The sequence below is a fragment of the Anguilla rostrata genome, chromosome 1 (genome assembly GCF_018555375.3).
Source record: "Anguilla rostrata isolate EN2019 chromosome 1, ASM1855537v3, whole genome shotgun sequence".
In the NCBI taxonomy this organism is placed as follows: domain Eukaryota; kingdom Metazoa; phylum Chordata; class Actinopteri; order Anguilliformes; family Anguillidae; genus Anguilla; species Anguilla rostrata.
Window position 1 is genome coordinate 58097891 of NC_057933.1, and position 24224 is coordinate 58122114.

Below are 24224 nucleotides of genomic sequence, written 5' to 3' on the forward strand. Positions count from 1 at the left end.
AAAACACTGAAATGAAAAACAAATGGGGAAAAAAATCCCATATATCACAATTCAAATTTTGTAAAATTGTGAATGAAATGTTAACATGTCAAAAAATTTGCTATGGAACTATGGAAATTCATTTTGACTTGTTATGGAATTATGAGTCGGGCTCTTCTGGATTTTATGAAACCAGGCACATTTATGGAAAGTAGAGGGTGTGTTACAATACCAAATTCTATAGATATTAGTACAGATGTAATGATGTTTCCTTCATCTTTAAAAAGTATGTATCACTTTAAAACATGATACTCATGAGGCAATTTTATGTTTAACTCATGTTGCTGATGACTCCGGCCAGTTAGCCATTTTGTGCTTTACTCTTGGGCTCTGCATGCAGCAACATTTTGAATATATTATTACCATTATTCAATAAGATAAATGGTGTTGCCCAGAGTGCCTTATAAGACTAATATGACATGATAAATGAATATACATATCCCAAGACCCACCACAACAACAAAAACAGATACAAATCAACCAGAATACCTGTAAATAGCATCAAGCCGTAAACATTACTACAATATGTGCGGCAAATCCTGAGGGCAATAAATAATCATTTAGAACAACAAAGCACACGTCATACAAAAGAGAACTAACAAGGATCTATAAAAACAGCACTTAATGAACTCACATAGGGTTTACACAGTGCCAAACAATGATGTATAAGAGCAATGAGGACGTGCACATTGACGAGCAAACGGTGACCTGCACCGGAACTCACCGAGCTGGGACTGGAGTGGCGTCTGAGTTTGGGCGACTCCTTCCCTGTGGATGAGCCTTTGAAGTTGATGCAGGCGTTGTTCTCGGAGTGGACCCTCTTGACCTGACTGGCCGGTTTCTCGAAGGGGTCAAATCCGCTTTGCGTCCGCTGGACCCTCACCTTCTTGTCCTCAGGGATGGTGTCCAGGGGCTTGATGACCGAGTCCATTCCCTGGCAGTTGCGTGTGGACATCTTTGTGACACATATCTGTTGGCGGCAGAGTGAAAGGTGTTAAGTGACTCGCATCGTTTCTACGGACACTGTCAGCACACTCAGCCGACAACACCAATCGGCGACTGCGTGTTCTCTCAGCAATCTAAACGGGACTCTTCCTTCAGAGTGGAGAGCACGCTGCCAGTTCCCCAGAGCAGGTCAAATGCATTTTCTCTTCAGCGCTAATCAATCATAAACCAAACATCCTCATTAGTGGAGATTATGTAGGCAGTATATCTCTGCTGCACTATCCTAGTTACTAAATAACACTGGTTACTCTGTACTGCTCAGGGATATTCCTGCACAACAGGAGATGGGATGTTGTCCTGTCAGCCACAGCTGTCCCAGATTAAATATTCAGGACCCTTTCAATCAGTGTGGAAGCTAATACCTGCACCTTTACGGGGCAGGAATTCAAATTACCTCTATATACAGTATCCAGGGTGAGTCACTTTACAGCTATGGACAGGCATGTTACAGGGGCTGAGTTTCCTTTTCTTCATTTCCAGGAAAGGGTGCTTCACAGAAACCACTATCTGGACCAGTCTTGTTTTTGTTCAGTTTTGTTTTGGTACAACACAGGGAATCCTCTACTGAGTGATGTGACTACTTCATGAATTAAAAAGGTTACACCTAGCCTATAGCTATGTCTGATGAGGTTATTTATCTACCTTTTTGAGGCAGAAGTTATATTCACTATTTTCTTTAGCCAGGTTTTACACAAAGAAAAACACACCAGATAGATGGCAAATAGCTTATGATAAAACACTTGGCTTGTCAAACCAAAAACTTGGTTTGGCCAGACCATGGCCATTTCATCCCTTTCACTTTAAAGCTTTGCCATGACAATAAGTCTTTAAGAAAATCTATTCTTCAATTTGGTCTCAAATGTTTTTCTGGACATTGACAGATACTATTTTATCTGATGCTGGTAAGCTGACACACAGAAGTCCTGCATTGTAATTACCAGATGTATTTCTTAGAGGCCTATATTTTATCTACTGATATCTGTCCTCCAACATCAATATATCCATTATCAAAAAAGCCTTTTAGGCTAGCACAGGAGACCATGGGGAGAGAAATCTTTAAACAATGATTCAATACATCAGCTTTGCAGGAGCTCATAGATCAATGTGAATGCGACTGTGTGTGACCATGTACTTCAGATTCCTTCTTAATTTAATCCAATGTGGGATTCATAGTGACAAATTACAGAATAATTTGGTTGGTTGAAGCTAATCTACCGGTTCATGCATAGAATGGCACTCTGATTCCCTCAAAAGAATTTGACTAATTGTGATGTGATGAATTCTACAGCACAGGGTTTTACCCAGGGCACTCACTGAAGGCAGGAAATACTGCTGACAGAGTACCAATCATATACAATATTTCTTAGTTATATTATTCCTTTAAGTCTTTTCTGACTTTTTTCAGATTTCAATAAAAGAGAGAGATATTTAGATTTTTCTTGTTCTTTAATGGCCATAGTGATGAAGAACAGAAAAGCCTAGACATGCCTGTGTAGTCTTCATATGTACTTAAGGCCACCAAGTTTTGGGGGCTTAGGCTACACACACACTGCAGAGCGTGTGCACTCGATTTTGGGTTGTCCAAATCTTGTGCTGAGAAAGCAGGCGTAGAATGTTTCTGATGGTACAATGTTTACAAATTATGAAAAAACGTGGTAAGCCCGAGAACCTTGGCATTATAGGAATCAGACAGCCATCCTAAAAGACTGGAGCTGGCGCAACCCTGAAAAGCCCACACTCTGACCACATTCAAAACCACATTAGGCACCTGCATGTATGGCGCCGCCACAGAACCTGCAACACACGAAGGCATTTGCAACTCCAGTGGGTCCATTTTTGCTATCAGTGAATATTTCCTTGAGGAAGAAAATGGGGGGTTTGTAACAGACAATGTCTTATTCATGTGATGTTTCACTCATCTGAAAGGGCTGACAGGTTTGGCTGCAGGATCTGTGAAGCTCTGCCAGAACAGACAGCGGGTTCAAGGAGCAGACCGTCAGCACTTTCAGCTCCAGCACCATGGCTAAGGAGCACTGTACAGCCCTCTGAATGCTAAAGAAGGTCAGGGTAAATGCAAAAACACAGAACACTCCCTGTCAAAGAAAGACAGTAATGTGACAATACTACATTAAGACTAGCATGAATAACTTCATTCTTTTGTTTTGGGTTGGAGGGGGGGGGTAGCCAAAGGAGACAAAAGAATGGTTTGAAAATATTATGGATGGGATTTCAAGATACATTAATTTAGTAATTAAGTATTTATTTATTCATTTATTATTATTATTATTATTATTATTATTATTATTATTATAATGTCTGAGGCAAATGAGGGACAGTATTATATGTATACATACATATATATATGTATGTCTGTGTGTGTGTGTCTATTTTATATTTATTTTACTCCAGTGAAATATGGAAACCAACAACTTCATGTAACATATTCCATATTGAAAGAATTAAACCCCTTCATAAACAGAGGAGTCTCAGTATATAATACATACAGTGGAAAGCCAAATATATCCAATTTTTCCACCAAAGTCATTTTCACAATATTTGCAATAAATCAGATTGCCATCCATCACTGACACTCTACTACACCCATGCCGGTGTGTGTATTTTGCCAAAGGACTAAATAAACAGGCTCCAGCTAATCTGATAAATGAGCTATTTTATGCCAGTGAATAATTCAAGGGTAAAAACCTAGACTTCAGGGGGTCAGTAACATTCCAGACATAAGCAGATATCCAGTATGTATGTAAGAATCATTCACAGTTCAAGAAAAATGTCTGTTCTTGTAACAGCAGTCAGATATACAAACAGACTTGAGATAAATGTACATACTGACATTGCAAATGGATGCCAAAATAATCACACACAACTGAAAAGCCCTAGGCCCTGCTATTTTTCAATAAACTATGCCTTCACCATTTGGCAAAAGCTGAATAGGCTACTGCAAGTCCTGAAACACAAGACATTGAAGCATTAATTACAGAAAAAAATTGTGTCTCATCTTTGCTTAATCATTCCTTCAATCGATTTTAATTGAGGGTGAAATATAATATCTTTCCAGGAGAGGATGTGGACGAGTCTCCATTGTGTGCAGAATTATTCAAAAGTATTTGCATTATTGAAAAGCATTTAAGTTATTCAAAGCATCTGTTATTTAAAGCATCTTCATTATTCAAAAGCACCAATGGTGGTCCAATGAGAAATTTAAACCCAGGGAAAGCCTTTGGTTGGGCATATCAAACATTTTTACATTACCCCTGCAAGCAGCCATTTACTTGACAAGTATGACCTGCTTCCCCTTGAGGTTGTACAGTGTCCAAGAGCACACTACCTACACCTGACTTACACTCACTGTAAATTTTTTTATCGCTACTAAGCATTTTTCAGTTGTTCTGCTGTGCTTGGCATTTCAAGAGTAGCACAATGCTTTATTTGGGACAGCGAAATGCAAAAATGCATTTTACTATTTTAATAAAGTCTGTCATTTATTAATGATGCCACAATATAAAATGTTACCCAACAAAGGAATGAAGACTTGCTACTAACTAACTTGAGGTGCCCACAACAAAAACGCTTCTCCTCTCACACCTTCTCGACCACCTCCTTGAAGCGTTGATTATGTTGAAAAGACTATTTTTGGTGCAGAGCAAGCCAGGCACAATGAGATCAGGTGGAAGAAGATTCCAATCAATATATGATTCCTCTAGGTGACAACAGCTCATTTCATCTTAGCCCTGTAACTATAGATTAAACTGTCTGTTTTCACATTTTTCAGCTTTGTGTTCAGAATGAGAATGCGTAAAAGGGGCTTTTTTTTATACCGTTTCATATTTTTTTGACTGTGAAATGGCACATCAGACTGGGCTTGTATGCATTACTGACTCAGTCTAGAGGCTCTTTCATACCTATACAACTCATATCAGTTCAGTGATGCAAATTCTGCAGCATCTATGTTCCATGCTCTGAGTCTTCAATAGGCCTCAGGTCATAATTATAAGTATCACTGAGTTTTAACCACTACATTAATTCAACTATCAGCCTCTGGTTATGCTTGTCACATTAATAGTATATACACCCTTATCTTGAGCATCGTACATAGCTTATATTTTACATCCTATCCATTCCCAGAATGAGAGTAGAATTATCTACTATCCCTGAGAATGCAAGTATAGCTATTCAGCTACTGTATTTCAGAGTAAGTAAGTTCCTCAGGGATAAAATAGAAATGCTATAATTGACAATTTAACCAGAAACCTTCACCATTCACTTGTGAAGCCACAACCTTCACAATTATAGGACCTCCTATCAAAAGATTACAGAATAACTCAAAAGCAAAACATAATAACCAGCTAAAATCCATTTGTTCACATTAATGGACATACTGGTAAATATAAAAGAATTAAAATATAACAGTAAAACTGCAGCTGGTTTGATCAATGCAAGTGAAATGTAATGAATATTTAGGAGTGAGGCTACTCTCACTGGAATGCATGTATTCTTGCTTACAACAGTTCTGTTTGGCTGAATCTAATTGACAACACAGCTTAATTAATAGGCATATTGTGTCTTTCCACCCAAGAGATTTCTGAAAGGATGTGCTCAGTGAAATTAAAAGAAGAGGAATATGCAATTAGTGCAATGTACAGAATAAGGTAGCCATTTGTGACCAGGAGGCTTTGCAAGGAAGAAAGGGCCATTTTCTTTGGGTAACTAAAATACTCAAAACTCTACAGCTTTCCATTCCATTGCTTTCAAGGAAAATATTCATGAAAAATTGAGGACAAATAATTATTGCTGCAACATTTACTTCAGACCACAAAAGAAAAGAAAATAATAATAAATAAACATATTAATGGAATGGAGGTATTTTCTCCCAGTCTGCAGCCTCAAATTTTCTTAATGTGGATGTTCATTTGCTGATGTAAAGGTAAAGTATTTTCAAATAAGTAGGATACCAAAAGTGCTTATTTTGCCTCATTTAGAAATATCACCGTGTCCTACATAAACATGTATAATCAGTGACTCCATGACCATTAAGCAAACAGGCCAGTGAATGCACATCATTTTGCATAATTAACTGAGAGTTCCACTGTAAAGCATTGCCTTTTCCTCAAACTCTCTTCAGATCAGTGATTTCAATTCTGAGGAGGAGGCAGCTCAGCATCTTGCATAATTAGCATCAAGTGAGGAATGAACCACCCAAACAAAAGAAAGATGGCCCAGATTTTGTTTTAATTAAAGAGTGGAGGAGACAGAGGAAACAACATGAGAAAACTAATGTAATGGAACAGGAAAATATTAGGCTGACAACAGCAGACAGCGAGGAGGCCCCAGCAGTTCCCTTCATCACACTGACGAGTGTCTCCATACACAGCCAGTGGGTGGACACCTCTGGCAGGGGCGGTTTGGCCACTCCTGCTATGCACCCTAGCAACCAGAGACCCCAGCAGCAGGCACAGTAATATGTGCTTTTAGGTCAAAAATAATCATCAGATTAAACCATCATTTGACATGTTTGCTGTAGTAATTGGTTTTTCAGGAATATACAAATCTGGGGACAATTTTGTAATCTATGCTGCTGCATAACATCGATTGTAGACAGTCTCAAACAAAACATGGATATAATGCTAAATACAGAAATAAATTCATTTTTTGGAGCACTCACACATGTCATAATAGCAAACCAGGTTTCAAGCATTGTATCATCTCTAATTCTGACTGAACAACTACCCAACTAGTAAGATACCAAAGCAAGATTGGTACCACTGGGTAAAATAAAGTCACTAAGATTGCTAGCAAAGCGGCTATTGTTACTGTCAGTACGTAAGCAAGACGCAAGAACAGTATTTTTGACATGAATATAAGAATTATGTTTACAGTGGATTGAACCATCACTCGTCATTATCTATAACTTACAAATGGACCAATTCTAGAAAATATTACTTGCTAATTACATCAGTGCAGTCAATGCTGATGTCTCCCAAAATAAACAAACCACTTTAGCTTGGTTACTGTTCTCCATTCTCCCCCCTCCCACAAAATAGCAAAGGCCCATCCTGACCACAGGGACCACAGGGACATCTGGGCCTAGGCTGCCTCTTTATGATACACGAACAATGTTTTTCATCGGCTCTAGAGACTGAAAAAATAAAACGGTACCAAATAAAAACCATAAGGTAGGCTAGTATTTTAAGGGCATTTTCACACTTGGTTCATGTGCTCAAGTTCGAATCCAAGTTCAATTGTCCCCCTCCTCCTTCTGCCCCCCTGGTCTGGTTTCACACTGTGACCGTTGATCCAAACCATTCCACGTTTGAGTAGCCTAATACTTTCATCATCAACCTGAATAGTACCAGCAGCTGTTTACCATCATCACCCTGTTTTCAGTAATTTTCCTTGATTAAAAATACAGTGATTATTTCACAAAATATGCAGTACCACCAGATATAACCAGTTCTTAATTAGGCTATTAGGCAATGAAAAAAATATCTTTATTTGCTTAGCAAAATTATGCACTTTTTGCCAGTATTATCTAAAAATGTGGGCAACCCATTGCTAGTTCTTTGTACCTACAATGGGAGAATATTCATTACAAAGACCTACAGTGTGCATATTTTGTAATTTCCATGGTCTTGATGTGCAGGTTTTGTTAGCTAGTCTTCATTGCTACTTCAAAGCTAGGTGAAAAATGCACCGCAGTAAGACTGAAATCTGGGCCCCAGTAGCCAAGAGTTCCTCCCAGCAAAAAAAGTAAAAGGCAAGTATTGTGCAACTTACAGGGGAATACATTACCGAAAAAACCGAGGGGATCTACCCAAGAATGCCACCTCAGAAAAATTCAAGGATATCCAATATCAAGTAATCATTAAGCTAAAACATTATGTGAAGCCCTTTCCAACAGCCACTCATACGTGCCACGCCACGTAAATTACACTGCTGGTGGGTGAACTCACGGTCACCTCTCCACTCCCGCCGTGTGATTAGAGGAGAACACTTGGCACTGATATTGTGTAGGGAAAAGAGGTAATGCATTAATGACTGAATTGGCAGGCTTCCCCACAACCGCCCTTCCTCTGGAGTATTATTGGTCATTCAGCGGAATCACTCCAACACAAATTCCACTGAGCGCGTGCGTCTTCACATTGCGAAGCATCTTGAGCTGGGGCTTTGATTTCAGGGAAACGCAGTTCAGGACAACCATCCATGAAAGCGTTACTGCAAAAAGCAGGGTAGTGTAATACAAACACTCTCTACGTACTGTGGTAATGTAACGAAGAAAGAGAGCTCTAGTGAGCTCAGGAATCGCAAAGGGCCTAGCAGGCCAAGAAAGACCTCTTCTCACCATGATGAAGAAAAACCCACCTGTCCAACTGGTCAAAAACACTCTTCAGGAGGCAGGCGTAGATTCGCCAGGGAGTACTGTTCACAGAATACTTCATGAACAGAACTACAGAGGCTACACTGCAAGATGCAAACCACTAGATAGCTGCAAAAACAGACTGGCCAGGTTAAGGTTTTCCAAGAAGTACCTGCAGAGAGACTGCAGAGTTCTAGAAAAACATCCTGTGGACAGATGTGACCACGATTTACTTGTATAAGAGTAATGGCAAGAGCAAAGTGTGCAGGCCAAAAGAAACTGCCCAAGATTCACAGCAACCCCCTTCATCTGAGAAACAAGGTGGTGGGGGTGTTATGGTTTGGGCATGTTTGGCTGCTGCTGTTGATAGAGGCAGCAGAATGAATTCTGAACTGTACACAAACATCTTATCTGCTCAAATTCAACCAAATGCCTCCAAAACCTGTAGCTGTGCAGTGGAGCTTGAAGCATGGGTTTGGTGTTGTTATGCAGTACTACTGGCTGCATTGGGGGTGGCAGTGGGAGTACAAGTTCACAGCGAGTGATACGCATACCTGGAAACCCCCAACTCACGGTTGTATTTCTGTCACTTTACTTAGCAAGGCTAATAATCCTTGAACCTTTTATTTTGTTCCATACATGTCTTATGTTGTCTCTGGTTCTGCACTGCTGTAATTTCCCTGTGGGATAAATAAAGTGTAATTCTAATCAAATATAATCAAAAAAATCTAACGAAACAGGTTTTCAATCATTAACTATGTACAAGAAAGAAGGTCCACATTACATGGTATGATACATAATCATTCAATTAAGTTCAAATCAGACGTTTTGTATCAATCCAAGCAACAATCACAAATTTCCTCTGGTCTTTAAACCATGAAATGCATGGCTTCCACCAAGTGCTAAGGGAAGAGGGAACAGGAAGAGATTTAAGCAAATCAACACAGAAATGGAGTAAGTCTTCTTCAGAGAAATCTGATATAGGCTGTACTATAGGCCTCTGGTGGAAATCCACTTAACACACATCTAGAGTACAAACTCAAAATCTCAAGGGGTGGGAAGTCCTACAACTTGGTATCATCACATTTATTTATATATTTATTTTTATCTGTATATCAATATTAAAGTGCTTTAAGACAGTGGCTCCAAACAAACACACAAATGAGTGAAATAACAGCCAGGGGCCCAAACTGCTCATTTGTTAGTCATTTTAAAAGTAATGAGTCACTAAGGCACAACAGGGTAGTAATCACTGTGTGCAATACTGCACACTCCAGCATGAACATTACAGATAGAGTTGTACAATATCAATACCGCAATACTTTGAATTTCATTAGTTGCAGAAGGCCTATACTGTAGTACACTGAAGGTCCTTCCATCATTTGTATACAGTAATCTATTTTTATTTATGATCCTCCTGAGATTTATTCTTGATCCTATCCAGGCATCCAAACACCTCCTTTGAGTGTGGAGAGTAGCTGAATTTGAGTAGATTAACTGTTACAGAAACGGTGTTTTTAGCAACTTCGACAACAGTGACTACTGCTGCATGGAAGATGTATAGACTGGTCTTCAGTGCCCATTACTCCTGTAATTTGTTCTCAGGTCCATTTGTGAGCCATCACTGGCACTGATCCCACAGTGAGCTGCAGACTGTTTAAGCAGCAAGCAAATGTTTTTCACGCTGGGCTGTACAGTGAGGGGACGAAGCGACGGAGAGATTGGTTTCAACAGGAGGTTGCTGGATTTCCTTGAGTGATGTAGCTGGAGCTTTTATTTTGAAGGTGGCACCGGACAAAGTTATCACAGATTTAGTAACCTTTTGAATTGTGAAAACATTGAAACCTGTGACCATGACAATTAAGCCAGCACCCCCCGCGCTGTAGGAGAGATGATGTAAATAATTAATGCGTCCCATCCTTATGTTCCTAACCCCACCCCCACATGAGCAGACTGAGCTCCAGTTAATGAAGTGCTTGCTTGGAGTGTCCGAGTGTAACTCGCGTTGTTCTGCTTGAGTGCTCTTTTACCGGCACAGCCTTGCGCTTGGCAGCTACTGCGTTTCAAGAGCCCTCTCCGCTAAATTCCACAGAGCGCTCGCATTTCACCCCGTGAACAAAAACACAAACGAGCAGTGCGGGGCGCGGGACGTGGCCATCGGCCTGGGAGTGACACGCGGCACGGACCCTTCTGAAATGACCAGACCCCCCCAAAGCCCCCATTTCCTTCAGTTTACATTTCGGCTGTGTGTGCCCAGCTTTACCTCTGTGACGTACTTACGGTCTCCTGGTTCCTCCCCTCCCCGCTAGCCCCGGCTCCTTGGTCATGCTTCCTAAAGCCCCCCCCCCCACCCCGGCCCCACACGGGGCCCTGTAGCGAGCATCAGCTAAGGGAGGGACCCCAGGGAGAGCGGGACCCAGCGACACGTGATCGCTTCGCACAGATGGGAACGCGGCCCGCCACATCTCCACGGTACCCCTGTTCCCCCTGAGGCAGGAAGCCAAGCGTACGGCGAAATCCCTCTGCGTCCTCAGCGGGACGATGCCAGAGCAGAGCGCTGCCACTCTGGCGGGCGCTCGCTCGCTCAGCTAGCCGCTGCCAGCCGCTCGGCACAATGGAAGGAGCAGAGCTTTCTGATGGAGCGCTGAGGAAGTGAAGCTCGCTCAAACCATCACCGGGACCTAATTAGCTAAGCAGCCGATAAAGCTTTCTGCGCCCCACGCTCACATCCCCAACACCAGCCCAGTCTCTGCCAGGCCTGCCGACGTGTGGGTAGCGTGTCATCACAAACACGACCGCAGCGAGAGCCCCTCGCGCAACCGGCGCCGCAACATCAACGCGTTAAAATCCGCGTACGAGGAGTGTGTGCGTGTGTGTGTGTGTGTGCGTGCGTTTGCAGCTGTCAAGGGACTACTACTGCTCAGTGAAGCGTTCAGCGCCCTGCCCCGAGAGAGAGGGAGAGAGAGAGAGAAACAGAGAGAAGGAGCGGGAGAAGGAGACAGGGTGAGAGAGAGAGAAGAGCAAATCAAAGCGAACGCCTCTGCTTACCTTAACACAGCGACTGTTTGCAGGAAACAGCTCACCTGTGCCCCTCAAGTGTTGATGAAATGCATTCAGGACAATCACTCTCTGCAAATGCACTCAAAACATCCCTCTGTCCTACCAGCTGAAATGGGAAGGCTGTACTAAAGCAGAAGGGGGAAAGGAGGAGCCTCTCAGACAGATGCATCGCAATCCTCACCCGCCGGCGAGATAAAAAGGGACAGGCGCCTTTTTTAGGCTCAGGGACACGTTTCTCACACGGGCTGTTCCTTCTGTCCGGCGGTCCGTGAGCCCGCCGTCAGCGGCGGCAGCGCGAGCGGACCCCGGAACGGAGATGGACTGGTCTGTGGAGTTTCAAGGAAGCTGATACAGGCTGCCTGTGCAGCATCGTTGCAAAGCATGCGTATGCCGTCTGGCCAATGTACAGAACTGTGCCTTCTAAAAAGCTATTGATTTGCAGCACAGCCCCATTTAAGTGAAATATGAAACCTAGGACCGCAGAGCAGGTATTAATCCTACACAGAGCCGAGCAGTGTCAACAGCACCAGAAAAAACCTAACAAAAGAAAAAAACCATTTCACTAGTGTTAGCCTAAATGAGTCAAATTTCAGATGTTTCATGTGGAATAAATTAGCTTTAAGAATGACTAAATAAATCTGTCATGCCTTATATAAACTTACAGTAAATATTTACACATACATGCACATACATACAGAATAAACATATGCTTCTGTGTGAAGAAGTGTCCTTGCATAGAAGACAACACAGGGCACATTATTTACATAATCAAAATCAAATTATTTACACTAAATCAAAATATTAATCAGTGGTGGTGGAATCTTAAAAAGCTTTTGGCGAGGTCCACTCTGGGCGTATGCTAACTGTTACTTTTACACACCTGCAAAGCCAAAACCCTGATTCTCTGCTAGGCTGTGGTACCCCTGTTTCTTCCAGCTCAATATGAACAGATAGACACGCTGGAGATATATTTTACATGCAGCGTGCATTGCTGTAGGTCACGCTCCGTTTACTGAGTGCTATTGACTGGAGCGATGTGAGGATCGGAAGAATTTGAGCGAGGCTTATCTGGGCCGGCAGCCCAGGGTGGGGGAACGCTCGGGGTCCATGTCAGAGGAGGCTAAGCACAGCGACGGCAGCAGCCATTTCTTAACGCATCCAGTATCGCGGGCGGCTCGTTCTACTTCACCACTGACCTTGGCTGCTTTGGGTGTTTCCATAGGAATGAGGGAGTGAGATGGCGCCCAGCTACCCTTATCAAAAACTGAGTGACAGCAGCAACAATGTGAGCCTCATAGTCATTTCAGATCTACAGCATAATGTCCCCCTCCCACTACACACACACATACACACACACTCACACACACAAGCACATAAGCTTGAATGCTTCTGTATTATAAATCACGAAGTCATGCAAAGCCGTGTCCATGTTTATCCTCTGTAAAATCCATCACAGTAAGGCTACATGCCCTCAGTCTGCAGAGAAATGGCCCGGCTATAATAACAAAGTCCAGTAATTCACAGCTGAAATCCTGTCTGGGGCTGGTCTGCTCACTGATTGGCTCATAGGGTAGAGGCTTAGTACTACCTGGGTAATATAAAACAATGTAATGTGCAAGCACCTATATCCCTGAACAGAACACCAACTTTCACAGGGCCATTAGGGTAATGCATTCAGCCATGAGGGTAATACCAGAAATCCCGACTCCATTCTGTTGTTCATTTGCAGTATTTGTAAATAAAAGAATATGGCCATTACAGCCAGTAATATTTCTGGTATACAAAGTCCACAAAACCTATAGATATATAGCAAATTGCATTCCTAAGGGCAGTTTCCCAGGGCTTCTGAAGCCAGCAGGGATGTGTATGCATGGTAAACATCTTCACAGCGCACATAGGACTTTCAAAATGACACACATTTCATACTTTTATGCTGCGACATCAGTTCCTCCACACTCCTTTGACTTGGATAGAACATAAATACTTTTTTATGGTACAGTAGTGTAGTCACTGGTACCCAGGTCCTGAGTCTATGTACAGCTAAGGAATGTAATTAATGTTATCACGTTTTGGCAAGTTTGGCATGTTTTCACACATGGGAAAAATATTATTTATATTATAAAAATGTGCTGTATGCAATGCTAAGGCACATGCACTTTGCTCATTTGGCCATTTTGCTTGGAATTGGCCCCAATAAGTGTTTGCTACAGCTGTATTTATTTTATTTTATTTTTTTAAACTTTTTTAATTGCCTTTCTGCATTTTTAAAGTTCATGCAAAAAATGGCTGACCGCTATCTCAGTCACCAGTATTCACCATTGGTCCTTTTCATAATGGAGATTCGCAGCTAAAGGTGTCATTGAGCCTATCTAAATTTACAGGAACGGTAGATGTTAGTAGTGGTCAGTAATTAATAACAACTCATTCACCAAAATCATTGGAGTATACTAATATTTGGAAAAATTCTCATCTTGCTGAGTTATTCATATGTTCTTCCAATTTTGTAAACATTTGTAAGACACTTAGGATGGCACCATGACAGGATGACTCCCTGGGAAAGTATTAGTTTAACAAAATAAGCCCTGAGTTCACAACTACTGATAGCGGCTGACAGCCTTAATGGCCATTGACATGTTGTGCATTTTGCGTTTCAACTAACCACTCTTGTTGAGTTTCATTTTTCAAATAGACTTATCGACATTTTCAATAAGACGGGAAATGGGACACACATCAACTCACCCTTTACACAGCGTTTCACAGTGAATATGTCCACACACATTAACAGACACACACACACATACACACATAAACAGACACACACACACACACGTAAACAGACACACACACACACACACACACACACAAAGACACACACACACGTTTGACATTGGACAACACACACAGGGCTTTGTTGGAAGGTGTTGTTCCACAGAGAATATGACCTGCGAGAATGGGACGTCTTGCATTATTAACTCCAGATCATCCGACACTGCTCAAGTGGAGACGCCACATGCCTGACCCCAGAAGCACAAGGCCAGGCGGGCCAAAACCAGTGAAGTTCCCCTATACCTTCCAAATGGAAGCCATTTAAATTTTTCCCATCAACACTAGAATGCTCTTGTCTGAACAAACTCTGTTCTACACGCAATGTGTATTCCCGTCCATTGCATAATTAAGTCCAATAGATCGCCTCCAACTTTTTTCTCTTTGACCAACGCTCAGTGTCACAACAAACTAATTTCACCGCAGGCCGGCGTGTGGAAGCAAACAGAGATAGCCAATACACTGATCTAAGGTTACAGGTGAAGTGTCAGGTTCTTTGGACTCACGCTGATGACCTGAAATGAAAACATGCCAGGGAGCCCAGAACAGAACCATCTCCTAACACACGTAAATCAATGGATATATCGCTGTTTGTTATTAAATCCTGGCATGAATTGGATCATGTCTACTGACTATGATGTCCAGAAGCGACAATTTTGTTTATTCCAGATGTATAACGAGACAAGCTATACACAACCACACCGTTTTGTCCATGATCAAGCAGCTATAAAGTATTAATACGGCATTAGGATGTGACCTCGGGTCACACTCGAGATAATGGGACCGTTTGTTGCCGCTGCACCACAAAGTGACCCTGAGTGGAAGTTCAGCCTCATCTTCCACTATATACCTTTTCAGAAATCCCACAGAATCAATAATATGCAATTTAACAATGAGATACTGTATTATGCTCTACAGCAACAGAAGTAGGCCTATTAATATGCATTTATTCAATAACACACTCAAGAGACAGCCATACTGCACACACTAAACAAGCAAGTGACATTCTGAGTGCCGACGTCTTTGATTGGTTAAAACATATCCTCACAACATGAAATCAACATTGTTCAAATGTTACAGTGACAGTCATGGTAATGTGTTGTTACTTAATTCTTCGTTTACAAAATATAAACGATCGGTGCGTTTACGACTTAAGGTTTGGTAAACCGACATTAACTGTGGAGACATATCAAAAAGACGGAGGCTGTCTAAGGTGACCATATATATATGGCTGCTACTATTGCAGAAGTACACTATGAAGCACACTGAATCACTGGCAGTACTCCTGATTCACTGCCTGAAATTCTGCCTGGTGACACGTGCGGGGGTAGCAGCAAGTATTAGAAATTGTGGGTGGGAAGTGAGACAAGTAACCAGAAGGTTGTACCCTCACACAGGGCACATGAAACAAACAGTTCTAGTAAATATATCAAGCTAGTGTATGTTGTAGCTTGATTTCTACAGTCTTTTTTTTGTATTTGTACCAAGGGTGGCAATAATTCTGGAACTGACTGTACATTTTTGATTAATTATGTCATGCGAGTCACCAGTCCTTTGATATACACACTCAAGCAGGCATGGCTCTTAATTCCATGGAAGAAACATGGCAAGTTCATATTGAGCTGGAAGACACAGGGGCACCACAGCCTAGCAGAGAATCAGGGTTTTGGCTTTACAGGTATGTAAAAGTAACAAGGCAAAAGCATGGCAGCAAATTTTAAAAACTGAGATAAACAATAGACCAGCAGAGCAGTTTAAAAGTAGGGAAAATGTGAATGTGAAAGCTGTGAATGGACGCACAGCAGAAGAGCTGCAGGGACTCAGCAGGCAGACCGCAGACTGCAGGCTGCAGACTGCAGGGAAGAAAACAAGCGGTCAGACTGTGACTGAGCCTTTCAGAGGACGCACAGGCTCGTGTGCAGCATGTACAAACTGGAGTCAGTCATGGGATTTTCTTTAAAATATACTGGCTTGTTTACTAAAAAAGTCAACTTAATCATAACCACTGGCCTATGGTTTGTGACGTGTTTACGGAAAAGGCCAACAACAAAGGCCAGAGAATTCCATAGTTTTGGTTGTGGTTTTGAGAGATTTCTGAGAGTTCTCCATAAAACAAGCAATTGACCTGTTGAATTGTTTCATGTTGGTGGCTGTTTTGACTTTCGTTGGCTGTTCCTGTGGTTTTTCCCTCTATATCTTTAAAACATTAGACCTGTAACATGACAATGACATCAAAATACTGTAAGAGACAAACCGAAGAGGATGCATTAAAGAAGGTGAAATACTTTGAGATTTTATTTATTATTGTTAATAGATTAGGAAAATTGATGCTTTCTAGAAAAAAAACCCATAAACACTGTGATGACAACTCTGACTGGGGGAATGAAAAGGATGTGTAGGAGATGGATCTATTTAGAAAAACAGGGTTTAGTTTCCAATTTAAACCGCCGCCAACCCTCCAAGACCTATTTTGATTTTTTTTAAATCCAACTGTCTGCTACTTCTTGCATCAGCAATTCTCCACTCCAAACACGGGGAGTCCAATCCTTTTGAGGGGATATTTCTCTGACAGACTGATAGCTCCAAGCTAAAGGCCTGCAACGGGCTACTGGACATGAAACTAAAGAGGCGTATCGGGCAGAGGGCACGTTAAATAGCCTTTTCCTTCAAAAGTACAGTAAGGCTGGGGGAAAGCACTACGAATAGGACTGCTTGCTTCCGAAACTAAACTGCACTTTGCTCGTGTTCCACACGCTTATGTCTTTGAAAGCGGAGATGAAAACCCAGCACTGGAGAGAAGAGTCTCTCGCGTACCTGCATTCCCGCTTCCAATGGGATCCCGGAGGACGTGCCGGGCCTGGCTGCGGGCGGGCGTCTTTCCGCGCGGGTTCGGAAGCCCCCCGGTCCACGCGCGTTACGGCTGCGGGGCACGGCCCGTATCTGCGCCAGGATAGAAGGCGCGTACTCCAGCAGCCCTGGCCGGCTTCCAGGCAGCGTCCGTCACACATTCGCCGGCCGTCGCGGTCGTTGCTATTCTGCTCCACGCGCCCGGAGCTGCTCGTCTCTCGCTTGGCAATCGATTGAAATAAGAAAACCGCGTATATTGGAAATTCCTCAGATTGCTTCAGAGCCCCGCGCTGCAATTCATTTAGGGACTAATTAATGAAGCAATGCCCTTTGCCTCGGGGACATGCCATTCCAAATATTTTAATTTAGGTAGCTCCACTAAACTGCTCAGCAACAAGCTAGGCTAAATTCTGAATGCAAAACTCATTTTTCACAGCAAAGAGTTGCATGGTACGAATGACTAAACCACTGCACCTGTTTTTTATTTTATTTTCACCTATCATAACTGCAGTATCAGTGTTAACATCAAGTTCTATGCATATTTAGAGAACAAAGTATACTGCTGAGGAATCACCTTGAGAAATACTGGAATAGCAAAAATCCCTGTTGATGACTTGAAAATGGAACATAAATATCAAAGTCAGATTTTTGGCATGCTCAGGGGAACCCATGTATAGCAAACAGACCCTTGTGGAAAGCAAAATTGAACAGCATTACACAAATATATCATTTTTTAGGAATGGAATAACAGGGAATACAGCCTTATGCTTGTAAGAAGACTATATATTTATTTATGGAAGGGAGAACTGATTGAACAGGTAAATAGCATTTCGGAATTGAGACTCTTATTCTTCTGCCTAGTTGGCTTTGCAGATGTTAGACCAGGATAGTGTTCATTGTTCTCGGCTAGAAATAGCTGTACAAAATAAGTAATTGTACCTTACTGAACCCGTGTTCAGCAGTTGTCTACGATCATGAAAATGCACTTTTGTACGTCGCTTTGGATAAAAGCGTCTGCCAAATGAATGTAATGTAATGTAACTTGAACGCCAGCAAATATAGATTTTTTATTGAATCGAGAATTGAGTAATGACATTGTTTAGTGATAGCCTGTACAGACCTGAGAACAAGTAAACAAACGATGAGGAAAGCACTGGTCAAGACAAATACAAATGCATATTTCACTTCTTAAAATCATTTTCAGAAAGTTTACTAAATATTTATTTTAGAATAAAAAATAAAATAAAAATAATATGAGCTGAGCATTTAGTAGGCACTCTCATCCAGAGCATCTTAGAAACAATTTTTTTTTTATTGTACATGAAATCAATTTATAAAACTATACTGTACACTGTATTGCAGCAATTAATTTAAATACCTTGTTCAAGGGCTCAATGGCAACATTCCAGCAGGGAGTCTTTGATGTACGAGACCCGTTTCCTAACCATTATAATGCAATGCCATCCTTCCTCACACTGTATCTGACATTCAAGTCAAGAGTTCAGAAACAGGCCATGTTCACTACAGAGTACTCAGTGATGCAGCTCTTCCATTGTATTTCATGCGAAAAGGAGTCTCAGGAGGAGGCAGAGCCAATCTGATAGCAAGCTTTCCAGTGACTGAACCTGACTTTGAAGTCACTGACCAGTAGGTGGCAGTTACATTCCAGCAGGAATGATGAGATCAGAAACTGCTCAGGTGGATAGGGTTGTATTTCCTGTGGGGTCAAAGGCCTATGCTTCATGCATAGAGCATGTTAGCTTACCTTACAGAGCAGCAAGAATGAATGATGTATTAGCTAAGGAGTGCAACAGAAACCATAAGAGTCAACAAATGACAGTTGAAGCACTGATAATTTGGTACAATACTGTGAGTATCAACAGGCTAATGAGCCGATGGGTTCAAGTTATTTTTTATGTGCCTATTTTAATATATTTTAAATTATTGGAAGAGTTGTGACAGCTTCCTGATGAGTGCATTTAATTTAAAAAAGAAGCTAAATCAGAGAAGAGTTTCAGAGAATCAATGATTGTTAGAAATGTAGGCCAACTTTGTCCATAATGTCAAATAATAAACTATAAAATTACTATTTAGAAAATACATTTTGGCACATCTTGGCCACAGCAGCCATGCCTACCCACTGGTCCAGTGTTACCCAGCAGGCACAGAACTGAATTTTTCATCTGAAAAAGAAAATTTTAGGCTATATGCAATTAAATAGAAATATTAAAAAGGAACCTATGAGTAATCTCTCCAAGGTATTCAAATTGATTTGCCATAGGCAAAAATATGTTTGACCTTCAAAAGAAGTCAAAAATGATTATGCTGTCGTTATATTAGGTAGCAATGAAAAGAGCCCAAGAGCCTTGTTCAACAACCTTGCGACACAAAGGGCTTTTTAAAAACGAAATAAACAGGCCATAAGATTCTCTATTCTCGTTTTAGTCACAGAAACTAAAATCTACACCTATAAACAGTGGAATAGAAGTTAACATGTTTACAGGTGGATGTTCTACAGGTCTAAAATGGGGTGATGTTTAGGACTTTAGGGACAAAATAGGAGACAGAAAAAAGCTATAAACAAGAATTTTTTGTACGCTTATCAACCCATGCACTGCGAGAGGTTAGAGAATTACGAGAAGGAGACTGGGAGACAGAGCAGCGTTCATTCGTGCTCTGACGAGCTGCAGGCAGGAAAGCCGCCTTGATGTCAACACAAACTCCAGGGAGCGGGAGTCGTAATCGTAAACTCATGAATGATAAAATCCACCTGGATTTCTCCAATGACAGCAGCAAAATGGCAAAGTGTAATGTGTCTTATCGTGCAGGAGATAAGGAGAGATCACAGCCTCACCGAGATACCCTGACTGAAAGAGGGCCTTTGTTGCTATTTGTCTTCGGCGAGAAGCTTCAACAATGAATTGTTTGCGTTAGCCACATCTCAGCAATGATGTTCACACTGCTGCTTATCATGTTATAGGATTTTAAAAGTCATTTCACTCTTTTACCTATATCTGATACATACAGCTGTCCAGATAAGTAAAAAATGCTCTTAAAACCACTGTAGGAGTTAAGCATTTTACAGGCCTGACTTGAGTCTAAGCCCAATGAAACTAGTGTACACATCAAACACTCCCACACTCAGAATTTCATGATCTCCACAAACATGAGGGGGGACCTTTCTAGGTCCACAGTGGTTTTGTGAAAAGGTCGTCTGAATGGCAAGATGGCCCATCTTTATTTGCAGAAGCCGTGAAAATCTGAAAGTGTGGCTTTCTGAACCTTACAAATGCCCCTTCTCGCTCCGCTGTGTTTGTGCAGGAAGGTCACGCAGCCTCCTCTCCCAGCACATTCCCGACAAAAAAAGCCCAGCAGGACTCGCCTGGACAGAGAGCTTTCTGCGCTGACCTTCAGCCCAGGGCCGCCCTCACGCCAGAGATAGGGCTCTTGCACTTAATTGAAGAAAATATTTACCTGACACAGTTTAACCTCTCTCCAAATAAATATGTGTTTAATAGTTAACCGCAAGAGCAAGGTTGCAAGATGAAAATTGACCCTCTCGCCTGTAAAACGTGTGATATCACAATAACTCCCTCATTAAGAAGAGGATGTAAGTATGCTCCAGTACCAGTTTTGCATGCATAGACATAAAGTAAGCTTATTGAAGCTGATTGTGAACTCTTTTTTTTTCACAAGCACACACACCCACTCTCATTTTCTAAGGCTTACCCAGAAAATATAAAAATAATTTTAAAACGTTTATTTTATTTTTTATATATTTTCCTGCTATATGTCACTTACATGATCTTAGATTAGCACTGTAGTTAACAGCAGTAGTTACCGCCCATCTGTTCAAACCTACAGTGCAACAAAACAGATGTCCTTTTTTCTAAACCTACCACCCTCATTAATCTGATATCACACAGGGTAATCGTCATCATCACACATTTAATAGTACATACAGAGGTTTCTGTGTACCAATGCATGTGTTTTAATGTCAAAACAAAATGTAATCCATTATAAAAACTGAAGGATCATTATCAGGGTTAATTAAAGCAGGGATTATGAGATCCTTGCAAGTGATGGTCTAAAACAGGATATCCAAGGCCTCCCCCTGAAATAAGGATTACTACTGCTGTAACTAATGTATTTCCAGTTGTCATGCCAACTCCACCAGCAGCAAAGCCGGAATGATAATTCAGACTGCATTACGCAGTTGGGTTAGCAATGATCCCATATTACCTGACCTACATATACAGTGTGGGCAGTGAACTCTCAAGAAACCAAAAGGTTCTTCCGAAGATAACTCCCACCACATTCAAGTTAACATTAATAAGAAAATCTATATTTTAAATTTGCATGAGTAAGTATTAGCCTATTTTCATCTTTACGAAGACGTTCATCTTTTTCTTATCAGAATTATAGATTACATAAACCCTACCGTGGGATGTGCTTTTTTTATACAAAGAAATTACAAAATATTTTGGCACATTAAGTGAAGACTGGTTCAAGGGAATACACCAATATATTACCCTGACTCCTTCAAATTCTGTGGTAAACAATAACTTCATTCCGAGCACCATTAAAAACACAAAAAGGATATAGGCAATGCAGCTGCTTGTCAGGATTTCCTCACTGCTTCTACGACACGTTCGCATAAATGAGACTATGAATGGGAAGCGCACACAATGCCCTATTGACATTTTCAAGCAAGCTATTCACAGCGGCCATCTGAAGCATCTTTTTCAAAAAGCCTTCGGGAAAATGTCTGAAGCTACAAAATATGCCTTTAAAGAGCAAGAGTAAGTCACAGTATCTTGTTAAATTGTCTTCTTAAATTGCTATTTGAGGATACGGCTATAAGAATGAAACAATAGCTCATTAAAATTCAGGTAGATGCCTTTGGTTCCGAGCCTGGGAACACAGCGTTTCCAGCCAATTTCCCACATAAGCGAGAGGGGGAAATACTGCCTTCATCAACAGCGAAACACTAAACATCGGTTTAAATAAACATTTGTTAGCTTTGCCCGGACTTGAAAAGCCTTATACGATAATTACATATTGAAAAATTGCTAATTGAAAATGCCATATTAGCTACTGAGACGCTGTAAATCTTTACAGCTTCGGACGATATACTGTGTCGGCTGTTCTCCGCTCCAATGCTTTGGACGGAATCTTTATTATTCCTCCAGGCCCCAGCTGGGTGTTTGCAGTCACAAAGGCCAACAAAGTTGAATGTCTAACCGGTATATTACCCCTCCTTGAACAGCAATGGCAACTGCAGTCCTGAAATAGCGCAGTGCAGATCAATCCATTATTTATTTTCATAAAGAGCAGAGGAGGCACCCGTATGAAAATGGACTATCCCCACAAAGACAAGCCCAGTCCGTCCCCATCTTCAGTTGGTCTGTGTTTTCTGATGGTCTTGGTAGTACTTCACTGAAAGAACCACCCACAAAACATTTGGTCCCTATGTCCCAATTAACACTCACTAAATTTCCACATAAAAATATGCTGGTAATAAAATAATTGGTAACAATTAGAAAGGACACTTTGGGAATCTTTAGTTTAACATACGTACATCTTTTTAGTGTCCGTTAATTGCTGACTGAAGCCAAACAATTTGTACATTTTGTGCAACCAAAACCGCAGGGAGAACATCTTTAAGTAGCTTTCCATGCAAATTTAATCATTAGCTATGGGGACAATCACCCTGGCGAAACCACTGAAACCGCTCGTATTGGGGAGTGGGTGGCGGGCGATGACGTCATCCCTGGCATCTCTGCCATTCTGATTGTGCCGCAAATCTGCCTGGGGTTAAAGGGGAGATCCCTGAATAGTGAGTCACAAAAAGGTCCCAAGGCTCTGGGAAGGAGGAGGAGACAGGAAGGAGATTGCCGGAGTCCCTCTGCAACGGCAGGGCAGTGCATTGTGCTGATTAAAGCGGCCTTTTCAAGGGCATTTTCCAGCACCGCTGCTGGGGTGCAGTAATCAGACAACAGATTCAAAAAGGGAGGGTTTTACGGCTCTCAAATAAAGCACATAAATCATTTTAGAGGATATCCATGGGCAGGGAAACCACGGAGCGAGAGAGTCAGCACATCAAAGCAGCCTCTGGTTGAGGACACCCCGGCCCCAGTGCAGACTGGTAGAGAGTTATACGATCAGATGGACTGACTGGATCTTAACCTTGGATGGACTGATGTGCTTAAGTTCATTACATTAATGCTAGGGATATCTGTTCAAGGCTCTAGTGAAAGCAGAAAAAGTGACACTTGACATTCTCTGGAATCTTCACTTCTTTAATCTTCATCTTCACTTCCTATTACCAAGTTCACTTCTCTGTGTTCACTGTACCCCAATTAACCCTCACACTCTTTTACCTTATTTTATATAGTACATGTGTTTATGGCATTATTGCATAAATATTCATATTAAATCACATGTTAACTGCATTATGACACTGTGTGGTAATATGGACCATGTCCCTGTTTTGGTAATGTGAACAAATCCCCTCTATGCAAAAGTTTTATCGTCAGTACAGCGCAGTACTCACACATTTTCCAGATTCGCAGGGGGCTCTATATATGAAAACCGTAATGCCTGGTGGTATGGATCAGAGTTGATAGGGTATCACAACACTGGCAAACCAGAACTTCACGCAGGTAGAAAGCAGAGAGCGTAACGTATAGAGAAGCGACCACAGCAGGGAAAGTGCCATGGCAGGGATAAAACCCCCCACAAGGGGGAGGCAGCAACCCGACAGACTGTGGCACACCATACATCTCACCATATATAATCACCATACCACTGACACACACACAATCATGGAGATCATTTTAAACCAATGAAAATGCATCACTAGGAGGAACCAGTGATAGCCTTACCCTCATATGTGCTCCAAATGACTTTTCTTCTTCCTCAAACGAAACAAATCAATCATACAGTAAATGCCAATTCTTTTTAACTCATCCACCAGAGGGAGAACTGAAAAAATTACTTTCAACTCCTTGTAATGTAGAAACTTCAGTGGCCAACCTCATCACTACACTGTGCACTGTACTTCAGATAAAACTAATCA

General features: G+C 41.5%; 1 protein-coding gene across 3 annotated transcripts in view; it reads right to left on the minus strand.

The window, feature by feature from the left end:
- cdk14 (cyclin dependent kinase 14) overlaps window positions 1-24224 on the minus strand; it is a 145803-nt gene that overhangs the window by 108399 nt on the left and 13180 nt on the right. For 2 of the 3 annotated variants that reach the window (XM_064344736.1, XM_064344748.1), the window contains exon 3: window positions 764-1009. In XM_064344736.1, the coding sequence (XP_064200806.1) occupies window positions 764-1009 (246 nt within the window). Of the gene's footprint in view, window positions 1-763; window positions 1010-11461; window positions 11607-24224 lie in introns of those variants that run through there. The other variant, XM_064344757.1, reaches the window with a different exon arrangement.